Below are 11,838 nucleotides of genomic sequence, written 5' to 3'. Positions count from 1 at the left end.
CATTGTGTTTAGCCTGCAGTTCGTGCAATTCTAGTACTAATTTTTGTGGCTCCATCTGATTTTTCTTCTTCAGGCCCGCTGAATATGATATAATCAGCCCACAGGTGTAAGCCTTCAGGGTGTCCCAAAGCAGGCCTGGAGAAACTTCAGGGGTTGCATTAACCTTTAAAAAATGTTCGAGCTGATCAGTTAAAAATATTTTGAATTTTGGGTCGTGAATCAAAAAATTATTAAATCTCCAGTTATGAGACCGAGGGGCAGGATTTAGATCACTTAGCAGAACAAAAACCGGCGCATGGTCTGATATAATAATATCGCCTATTGTACATCTCAAAATGTTTCCCAGTGGTTGTTTGAGGTTGAAAACGAGATCAATTCGACTACTTGTTCTATTAACACCAGAAAAAAAGTAAATTCTTTATCGTTGGGGTGAAGAGTCTGCCAGCTGTCAACCAAATCAGGTTCGTTACAAGTATCTAAAAGTGCTTTGGCCCTTGTAGACATTTGAATTTGTTTGGGAGGGGATCTGTCCTTAGTTGTAGAAAAATAACAGTTAAAATCTCCAGCTATCATAGAATTATCACAAACCCAGTGAGAAAAGGAAGAGAAAGCATGAGCTATAAAGTCATTAGACTGTACTGGTGGAAAATAAATATTCAGAAATGACACTGCCTGACCACTTAGGGTGCCCTTTAAGGAAACATATCTACCAGACTTATCACAAATTGTTTGGTCAACTGTCAGCGGTAGGTGTTTATATATTAAAATGGCTGCACCGGGACCAGAAATGGCAATGGCTCTTACTCATAAAGGAGGAACTAAAAACTTGACCGACCCAATCGCGTATTAATTTTAGGTGCTCCTGAGGAGACAGGTGAGTTTCCTGCAACAAGGCAACATGGACATTCTCCCTCTTAAGAAAACTCAATATTTGTTTCCTTTTGATAGGGCTATGTATACCTCCTACATTCCAGGAACAAACATTTAACACTGAATTATCACTTATCATATAACATTTGAAGCAAGCATTGAACCAAGCTCAGGTGACCGAAGCATAGCTGACATGTAGGGCTTCCTGTTAAATCCAGAATTCAAAATCCTGCTCCTCACATACAAGGTCTTAAATAATCAGGCCCCATCTTATCTTAATGACCTTGTAGTACCATATCACCCTATTAGAGCACTTCGCTCTCACACTGCAGGCTTACTTGTTGTTCCTAGAGTATTTAAAAGTAGAATGGGAGGCAGAGCCTTCAGTTTTCAGGCCCCTCTTCTGTGGAACCAGCTTCCAGTTTGGATTCAGGAAACAGACACTATCTCTACTTTTAAGATTAGGCTTCAAACTTTCCTTTTTGCTAAAGCATATAGTTAGGGCTGGACCAGGTGACCCTGAATCCTCCCTTAGTTATGCTGCAATAGGTGTAGGCTGCCGGGGATTCCCATGATGCACTGGGTGTTTCTTCTTCACTCACTGTGTGTTAACAGACCTCTCTGCATCGAATCATATCTGTTATTAATCTCTGTCTCTCTTCCACAGCATGTCTTTATCCTGTCTTCCTTCCTTCACCCCAACCAATCACAGCAGATGGCCCCGCCCCTCCCTGAGCCTGGTTCTGCCGGAGGTTTCTTCCTGTTAAAAGGGAGTTTTTCCTTCCCACTGTCACCAAAGTGCTTGCTCATAGGGGGTCATATGGTTGTTGGGTTTTTCTCTGTATGTATTATTGTAGGATCTACCTTACAATATAAAGAGCCTTTAGGCGACTGTTGTTGTCATTTGGTGCTGTATAAATAAAACTGGATATTTCGTAGTCATGTTATCTCCCTGTGGTCAAATGTAAACAGACCCTTGAACCCACTAGCCTTGAACAGTGAAGATCCTGGAGTCACTCTTGTTGTTTTTCCAGTAAATGTGGCCTCTGCCTTCCTCGCCCTGTTTGAGTCTGTGCTGCAGGTGGAATCCTGGTGTGGAGCTGAGAAGAAACCTGTCAAAGTAAGAGTAAACTGAAAAAAAGGGATTGCTTCCTTTTTCCTTTTCTCATTTGAAACTTTTCCAACAGCTGTTTGACAAAGTATTTAAATCTATTTTTAGTCTTAGAAGGCTTCAGTCGCTATCACAGCAAGTTTAGTTTGTCTTGATGACTCTAGAAAATGTTTGTTTGTGTGTGTGTGTGTGTGTGTGTGTGTGTGTGTGTGTGTGTGTGTGTGTGTGTGTGTGTGTGTGTGTGTGTGTGTGTGTGTGTGTGTGTGTGTGTGTGTTGCCTTAAAGCCTTACTCATCCTCAGAGTATGTATTCCTGCTAGAAAACAAAGGAGTTGCTACAGGATCATTTCATGCTAGAAAGTTCAGCCAAAGCTGTCGTTATATTCAGGGCCACATGTAGTAACTGTCTACAGCAGCATAAAACCTTTTGGCATCAAAACGCTGCTGTTGGGGTTTACTGAAGAGGCACAGTGACTGAAAACCAGAGGACAAATTAGCCTGATAATGCACTGGCAGAAATGTGCCCACAGCAGTGGAAAGTCTTTGGGTGAGTTATCAGTGCACTAATCTATAGACAAAGATGGAGTCATTTCATCTCAATAAGTACCGACCAAGAGCAGCACAGATTAGTAGCCCAGAGAGGAGCACACCAGATGAGGGAGCGAGTTATGTCAGCAAAAGTAGTACAACAGCTGTTTTGCAGGTTTTAAATGTCTCTCTCTGAAAACATTGTGGCAGTTAAGCTGAATTGGAGGAGGTTGAAAGAGAATCAGTTTCCTTTAAGGTTGAACTTAAATTAGAAACTTCTGGGGCTGTGTGAGGTCCTGAGGACTGAGACTCATGTGGAGATCAGGAGGAGCTGCCCAAGCAGAGAAGCCCAGACCTCCCTCTCCCCGGCCACCTCCTCCTCCTGCTCAGAAGAACACCAAGGCGTTCACAGGCCAGACGAGAGACATAATCTGTCCAGTGTGTCCTGGGTCTGCCCCTGGGCCTCCTCCTGGTGGGACATGCCTGCAACACCTCACCCAGGAGGCGTCCAGGAGGCATTATTATCAGATTCCCGAACCACTCAGCTGGCTCCTTTGGATGTGGAGGAGCTGCGGCTCTACTCTGAGCCCCTCCCGAATGGCTGAACTCCTCAATATGTCTCTAAGGAAGAGGTCAGCTACCCTTCATAGAAAGCTTTTTTACTTGTATTTGCGATCTCGTTCTTTCGGTCACTACCCACAGCTCGTGACCACAGGTGAGGGTAGTGATGTAGATTGACTGGTAAATTGAGAGCTTCGCTTTTACACTCAGCTCTCTCTTCACCACGGTGGACCACTACAGCGTCCGCATCACTGCAGCTGCAACACCAATCCATCTGTGGATCTCCCGCTCCATTCTCCCCTCCTTTGTGAACAAGACCCTGAGATTCTTGAACTCCTCCACTTGGGGCAAGACCTAACCCAAACCCTAACCCAGAGTGGGCACTCCACCCTTTTCCGACTGAGGACAATGGCCTCAGTTTCAGAGGATTTCTCATTCCTACCACTTCACACTCAACTGCAAATCGGTCCAGTGCGAGCTGGAGGCCATCCCCTGATGAAGCCAAGTGAACCACATCATCTGCAAAAAGAAGCAATGGGATTCTGAGGCCACCGTGAAAAGGCGGCCCAGCATTCCACAAAACCTTCTGACACTTCTGCTTCCTCTACCTCTAGAAATTTTGTGCATAAAATCTACAAACTGAATCAGTAACAATGGGCAGCTGTGCTGGAGTCCAATACCCACCGGAAATCAAGGATGTGTTTAACTACCTCAGTGCTGACTCGCCCATCACTGAGGAGAGTGATGGGCGAGTCATAACTTTATTTCCCAGACTCCGCTTCCTCTACAGAAAACATGTGCGTGGGATTAAAGAGGTGCTTAGATGTATTCCTTCCACTGCCCGACTGTAACCTCCTTTGAAGTCACCAGCACCCCACCCCCACTAAACAGTGAGTAGAGCCCCGCTTTGCTCTCCTGAGTCACCTGACAGTTTGCCAGAATTGATTTGAGGCTAAATTCTTTTTCCATGGCTTCACCAAACTCCTCCCACACCCGAGTTGTTGCTTCAGCCACTGCAAGAGCTACATTCCACTTGGTGTGCCATTAGCTGTTAGCTAACTCTGCAGTCCCACAGGCTAACCAACCTTGACTGGACTTTTTCAACTTAACAGCTTCCTTCACCTGCAGTGTCCACAATCTGCTTCAGTGATTACAACCAAAACAATCCTGTTGCGACATCCGTGTAGTCACCTCAGCAAATCAGGTCCAGAGTTGACAGAAAATACTTTAGAAATGAAGTAAAACAAAGAGACCAGAATGAGTCTGGACTGACTACAAATTTAACAACATACCACTGAGTAGAGCTGCTGAGTAAGAGGTGTTCTGTTTTGCAGCCTTCATTTGTGGCTTTGTTATAGAGATCTGTCTCCATGCTCTAATGAAACTACATTAAACCACATTTTTGTATTGAATCAGTAATTATTGATTTCTGCTTATAACTACAGCTCAGAGTCATCAGATTTTCATCACATCAATTCAACAGAATTGCAATGATGAAGGTAAGTGAACTCTTTACATTTCTGACTGAATATATATCAGTCCTATAGAGGTTTTGCAGACACGTGACCACTTACAACTTGTCAGCCATTTTGAACATGTAATAATCCCAAAACATAATGAAAAACCTGCTAAACATTATGTAGATGAGATAAACTATGAGTGAACAAACTAGTGTATATACACTCTCAGAGGAGCAAAGCTGTCATGGTCCTGGGACTTCTAAGACTTCTAACCAGTGTTTTGTGTTCTCTTGTATTTTTGTCATTTGGTGTTACGTTTTAGGTCCATTGTTTCTTCTAAAGGTTCCCAGGTTATTCTGTTTAGATGTCATTTATTAGATTTCCCCTCGTGTCTTTTCCTCCTGTGTCTCCCTCTGTGTATCTGAGTTCTTATGCCTTGTTTCTCCCTGCTTGTATTTTATTCCGTGCCTTCCCAGCCCATTATGTCTGTATTCGCCCCATGTTCTCTCCTCCTCCAGTCCGCGTCTCTGTGTACTTCCTGTTTTACTTTGATAGTCTCCCGTCGGTGTACGTCATGCTGTATTTGCTCCTGCCCTGTCTTACGATTATCAGTGTTCCCGTGTGCTCCCACGCCCTCGTTATCCTTCCTTGTGTGCGTCTCCCTGTGTTTCCTTGTGAGTTAGCTTTAATATTTCCCAGTTTAGTTTTTGTTTTGCCGTTCTGTAAATGAAGCGTCATTTTGAGCTTAAGTTTTGTTTCCTGTGAGTTTGCATTTGGGTCCTCGCCTGGCTGCAGACAGCCGTTTCATGACAAAAACACTTTCCTGACTAGCATCTCGCTCGTACCTTGAGGCGACTGTTGTTGTGGTTTGGTGCTGTATAAATAAAACTGAATTGAATTGAAAATTGAAATTTTTTAGCCCCAGCTCTTGTCGGCGGTCCAGCATGTCTGATCTGCTGACTGTAACTAACTGTGACAATTTCAAGATGTTCATGTAAGCTTTCTTATGTTAGAAGCCTAACGTCAGTTCAGGAGTGATCGCTACCACTGATCATGTTCAATATGGTGGACAGCGCTTGAGCGACATGTGTATGATGTCACGTGCAGAACCTCTATAGTTCGTGTCTGTGTGGCACCACCACAGTCTGACAGTCACAAACGTTACAGCTCTACATGAAGCTTTGACTGAAGTTAAATAAGAACACCTCCTCTGTTCCAGCTGCTGTCAGCCTTCATCCTCCTCCTGCTTCCTCTGCTGACCTGCTGTGAACCTTCCATCCTTCCACTGGACTGCAGCGATGTCTATAACCAAGACACCAGTCGAACCAGTGGAGTGTACACCATCTATCCCATTGGAGCCACGTCTGCTGTCCTGGTAGACTGGAGTTATTTACTCTAATGATAAGCTGATTTTTTATTGTTGCCATTTTCAAACTTCAGACCATCATGACCCATCCAAAGATGCAGAAGATTCATTTCCTTTGTGTTTTCATTGATTCATTTGGTCTTCAGGCCAAAAATGCACCAAAATCATTACATTTCATTCTCCAGACCAGTGGTTCCCAAACTTTTTTTGTTAGGCCCCTCCCTGCCCCCCCACCGGCACAAACACATCCTCCAACCACGCACACCCACCATATTTTGTTTTCAAACTTCATTGCAGATCATTTCACACCTCAAACAATGTAAACAATGAAACAAATAAAAGTAAACTGCAATAAATTACAGGTAGCAATAAAATAAACTACTACCTCTTTTAAATAACAGAACAACAAAACATCTTTACGGTGTAATTATTTTAGGTGTAGTTTTTTTTTTTACTGTGTAATAATATTCAACATTGTTATCAACACATTTTTCAAAAAATGTCTCTCTGTGCAAAATGAGTTTAAAAACATAACAACTGTGGGAGGCTGTTTGTTTGTTGATTTTAATTTGGACAGCGGACCGCGTGCTCCCCAAGATATGCTTCATCATGTGTTCTAGTCTTTGGCTGGGAGGAAGTTGGTTTGGAAGCATATTTGGCGATGGTTTATCTTCTGCTTTGCTTTTGTGTGGGAGCCCCGTCAAAAACCTGCTCCCAGGTGGCACGCTCACCACTTTGAGAACCACTGCTCTGGACAAGACCTCCTCCAGCCAACCTGCAGCATGTTCACTCACCACCAGGGGGCACTTTGATATAGTGTATCACATGTTAATATGTATTTTCATATGTGTATTATTATTGTATTTATCTTTCTCTATTTTCGAATGATTTTGTGTGTGTGTGTGTGTGTGTGTGTGTGTGTGTGCGCGTAGGTGTACTGTGACATGAACTCACAAGGACAGTGGACGGTGAGTATCTGAACTCCCAGCTTCATGTCTGGTTGTCTGAAGTGCTTAGACTGCTTAGTGATGGTGTGAGAGCCCAATGAGAATCGATAAGAGAGTCAAAATGATCAATTCTTATAAATTCCCATCCCTACTTACTAGCAGTGTTGGGACTAACGCGTTATTAAGTAACGCGTTACAGTAACTATGTTATTATTGTGGTAACGAGCACGGTAACTTTAGTTATTATGCCAAAACCAGGAACGCGTTACTCGTTACTGGGATTTAGATAGGCTCGTTACTCGTTACTTCGTGTGGTGGCTATCGGAGCTTCCGCAGATTCAGTAACATTAGCAAGTGGTGGAGGCCAGCAGGTGGATGAAGGAAAAGGAGGCAAGAGGAGAGACCGAAGCGGCCGCCGGTCCGCGTGTCAGGTGAACTGAACTTCAGGTAAGAAGTTATGACCTGCAGTCTATCTGAGTCAGATATAAACCAAGTTTAGGTGGAGTTTATTTTCGGTATGCTGACATTTTCGTACTGCGTGCTAGCTAGCATGACGGAGTTTCTATACAGCTGGGTGGGTGCTATGTTACTGATGTTGAACTTTATTTTGTTCATACGGTTAATTATTAGAGTTTCCAACCGTCCCGTAAAAAACAGAATCGTCTGGTATTCAGAGAAAATATTACGCGTTTCGTACTGAGGTGAAAAGGAACACAGTTTGTCCCGGACTGCAGCTACAATGAAAAAGACACAAAGCTGAAGCTGCACAGCTGCCTCTTCTTCTCTCATTCTCTCCTGTTTCTACTTCAATCACGAAACTGATCAATGATCAGCTGATCGGCTTTTCTCTCTTGTTTATTTATCGCCCACTTTGCGCCAGAAAGAGGAAACCAGCGGATGTCGCGTTAAACAACATCAGCACGTTTAAGCTTGATCAGCTGTTGTTAGAATTTATTTAATATTAATTTCTAGTATCAGCTGATGTTTGCTGGAGCCACAGCTGTAAAGCTGCTGGTCATGATATCGGTTTGGTTATCTGGTGAGAGGGAAACATGCAGATGAAACCAGGAGATGTCCTTACTGAATCATCAGAGCTGAACAGGTGATGGAGAAACAGGTTTACCTTTTAGGTGACATGAATGAGTTGAAGGAAGTTATGAACTGTTTCTGAGAGACAAATAACACCAGGATCCTTTTCTACGTAGCTGACAGCTGGTAACTGTGCAGGGGCGGGTCTAGCAAAGTGTTGCCAGGGGGCCAGGTAGGGCATTAACAGGGAAAGGGGGCACAAGGAAATACTTTTCTTTATTATTCTCATTTAAAATGTCTCGCTTTTAAAAAAATAATTATCTGAGTCTTACAACAAACAATTGATAGATTGATACATATATACCATCAGAACAGTGTACATCACTGTCACAACAGTGTTTATTTTCATTCAAAGGCTTTATGATTTTTCCTATAATGGTGGGCGGTCTCTAGTCAAAATGCCGGGACGATTTTTTTTCCCCAGTCCAGCTCTGTATGCAGCTCATCTGCAGTCTGGTGTTACCTACATCTTCCTATTCAGAAGGCAGAATTTCCAAGTTCTGAGTACAATCAAAAGCACCACGACTGCAGTTTTTGTGTTGGATGTAAAAAGCAGGCTAGAATCATGGCGGCGGTCAACAACGGTCCAGGCGTGATTTCTCTCGTGGAAATGTGCACATTATTTTTCCTTTCTATTGGTAGGTGGCACAGTGCACATGTGGCAAGTAAGCAAGCTAGAAGACTGGCAGTCTGGCTGGGTATCCAGTTACGGAAGCAACACATTAACAAGAGAATTCTGAGTAAAACCAAAGTTACTTTCCCTAGTAACTAGTTACTTTGAAAGTAACGAGTAACTTGAAGTAACTGAGTTATTTTTAGAGAAGTAACTAGTAATGTAACTAAGTTACTAATTTAAAGTAACTTACCCAACACTGCTTACTAGGGATGGACGATCCGATATAAAGTATCAGTATGGGTCCGATCCTGAGCTAAATTACTGGATCGGATATCAGGGAGAAATAAAAAATGTAACCCGATCCATTAAATATCAGGAAAGCACCTCAACAAACCTGCGACATGGAGTAACCCAGCTCATGACCTTAGCACGTCAGGGCAGTATGCGTCACGTGATAGAGCAGCTGTTGTGTGCGAGACCTCTCGGCGGTCTGGAGTTCACACTGAAATCCTCACTACGTGCTGCCAAACAGGCATTTCATCTACGAGCAAGCGATCCCAGAGAAGTAAAGCAGGTGTGTAAGTTCATCTCTGAATGTTTGTAAAGCGTTCCCACGTTACGCTTAACAACCGATTTATGGAGCTCGGACGTCAGGTGAACAGAGCTAAGAGGAAACAGCTGGGAGACACGGCTGACGCTGATTACACTGACGAGACAGGGAGAGCACAAAGCTGAACGCACAGACCTACAAAGTAAAACAGGAAGTACACGACAGACAGAGAGATCCAGACGAGACACGGAACAAACAGACGCAGACTCATGAGCAGACAAAATAACACCACGGACAGACAGAATTGGGTCACCGACCCAGGACCGTGACACAAATACTTGCAGGCTTTTACCAACACGTTGTCCTTGAGCCAGAAACTAAAACATTATTAATGCAGAGGACAGAAAGAAGTTCACACTCTGAAAAGCTGCTGTTAAGCAAAAGCACACTGATGGCTTCATGTATTCTAGTTAGTTTTAAACTATCAACAATACACAACACAACTTTACAAATACATAACAGGACAAACTTGCTCTTGAACTTGATTCCAGCTTCACATTGTTTAGTTCTGAGTGACATTAGCTTTGGGCCGGCTTTAGACCATCAAACTCCAGAAATATGTTTTGAAACACCTCAAATATGTTCTTCAGTTCTTTGGCGTAGCTGAGGTCGAGTACGTATATTAGCCCCATTAGCAACACACAGGCTCTGGGTACGTTCACATCTTTAACCAAATAATAAACTGATCATTTGTGAGAGGCACATGTCCCATAAATATTATATTTTAAAAGACAGTTTTAAAAAACAACACAGTTCCTTGTTTGTTTGTTTGTATTTAATGACAATGTGCTCAAATTATTTTGCTCCTGTGGAGATTTATTTATGTAAAGAGCAACATGGACATTTAAAAGACAGGACTTGGTTTTTTTATTATGTGTAAGAAAATAAATGCTACCAGAAAAACTGCACAGTCGTGGCTTTTTCTTTTGTTTTTCTTTTTTCACAATGCAAAATTTTTAGGCAAACAACACTGAAAGAAAATTTCAAACCTTCTTAACTATGGTGTTTAAAAAAAACAAGCAAGCAAACAAGAAATAAGTAAGCATGCGCATAAATAAGCCGTTGTTAGAACTGCAGCTAAATTGTTTTCAGATGGCCCAACCGTCTAAACCCAAACACAGACCCAGGATGTGCCCGTCTCTGAAGAACTTTGGGTAAACAGCTGATGTTTACATGTGCTGTGCGTGACAATTTTCATAGCCCATGTTTGACAAATATTTTCTCCCCCCCGCCACCAAAAAAATTATTAATTTAACAGAGTACATTGGGCTACAAACTGAACTAAGAGAATAGAAACAAACCATCGGTTCTGTTGCACTGGTATCAATCCGATACTAACACCTGTATTGGTATCAATACTGTCGGTATTTGGATCGATCCGCCCACCTCTACAGAATTACCTTTGATTAGTTAAGCAATTGTATCCTCAAAGTGAACTCGCCCTTTGGCTTAAACATCAACATCCACCAATTTAAAACCTGTAGAAAACCACAGTTTTAATGTTAAAAACACACTTAATATTTTCCTTACTAACCTCATGGATCATTCTTTAGAGTTTACTAACCACCTTCCTGCCTCCTCCCCAGGTGTTCCAGAGGAGGTTGGACGGCTCGGTGAACTTCTACAGACCCTGGGATCAGTACAAGACGGGCTTTGGTAACGCTGCAGGAGAGTACTGGCTCGGTGAGGAATGGGTGCTGTTTATCAGTCATTAAGTTCTCTCTTCATAAAGTAGAACCTTCAGGGGTAGTGGTATAAGCATAAAGACTTGATCAACGAGTTTAAAATGTTTGTGATTCTCTCCAGGCTTGGAAAATGTTTTCTACCTGACGCAGAGAAAAAGGTACGAGCTGATGGTCAACATGGAAGATTTTGATGGAAACAAAGTGTTTGCTCGTTACTCCTCGTTCTCCATCAACGGAGAGTCTGACGGCTACAGGCTGAATGTGTCTGGATTCACTGATGGAGGGGCAGGTGGGTGAATACATATTTAAGTAAGTTTGAAGTGACATTTTGTGCTGGATTCTTGTGGAGAGTCTGCGGGAACAGCAGGTCATGAATCAGTGCCTGGGGAAAGGAGCTCAAATACAGGAGGTTGGTCCAAAAGTAGTCCACTGAGAACACTCCCAGTACACCTGCTGATCAGTCTGACTGGGATTAAAGGTAATGTTGGGATTGTTCATCTGTGTCTCTGCAGGAGATGCCCTGAATTCTCACAATCGACAAAAGTTCTCTACGTTTGACAGAGACCAGGACAGCTCATCAGTGAACTGTGCAAAAACATATCTGGGGGCGTTCTGGTACAGCAGCTGTCACCATGCAAATCCTAACGGGGTTTATCGTTGGGGGGCTGATGGCACTATCTATGCTGTTGGTGTGGCCTGGTACCAGTGGAAGGGTCATGATTACTCTCTGAAGACCATCAGCATGAAGATGCGCCATCTGCAGTAAATCTGCAGGACAAACAAATCTGTGACATGAATATTTAACAACAGCAGTCAAAAAGTGTGCAAAGCAGCAATCAAAGCAAAGGATGGCTAAACTTTGATTACGAGAGAGAGAAAGATTAGTGATCTTTTTCTTTTTCTTTAAACCTGTTTATGTCCTGTAATGTTACATGATGTGATCTCCTCTGAAATGTTCTCATCAATAAAGCTGCACCAAAAAATTTGACTTTCTCT

General features: G+C 42.8%; 1 protein-coding gene across 1 annotated transcript; it reads left to right on the top strand.

Annotated features, from left to right (window-relative positions):
- The first annotated feature begins 1,843 nt into the window (after nt 1-1,843).
- Nucleotides 1,844-11,827, top strand: LOC116335706 (microfibril-associated glycoprotein 4-like). The gene is made up of 7 exons (XM_039616093.1): nt 1,844-1,990; nt 4,515-4,568; nt 5,749-5,904; nt 6,828-6,863; nt 10,744-10,840; nt 10,964-11,131; nt 11,355-11,827. Exons 2-7 carry the CDS (start codon nt 4,560-4,562, stop codon nt 11,606-11,608), a joined length of 720 nt encoding a protein of 239 aa, XP_039472027.1. The 5' UTR covers nt 1,844-1,990; nt 4,515-4,559; the 3' UTR covers nt 11,609-11,827.
- Nucleotides 11,828-11,838: the final 11 nt, after the last annotated feature.

This window comes from Oreochromis aureus, linkage group 8 (assembly GCF_013358895.1).
Source record: "Oreochromis aureus strain Israel breed Guangdong linkage group 8, ZZ_aureus, whole genome shotgun sequence".
Taxonomy (NCBI): domain Eukaryota; kingdom Metazoa; phylum Chordata; class Actinopteri; order Cichliformes; family Cichlidae; genus Oreochromis; species Oreochromis aureus.
This window is presented reverse-complemented; position numbering and strand designations above follow the sequence as displayed.

Bases quoted from the DNA above. Each gene is read 5' to 3' on its own strand.
- LOC116335706 (XM_039616093.1), top strand. The intron at 6,864-10,743 runs GTGAGTATCTGA...CCTCCTCCCCAG, and splicing joins ACTCACAAGGACAGTGGACG to GTGTTCCAGAGGAGGTTGGA. The intron at 11,132-11,354 runs GTGGGTGAATAC...GTGTCTCTGCAG, and splicing joins ATTCACTGATGGAGGGGCAG to GAGATGCCCTGAATTCTCAC.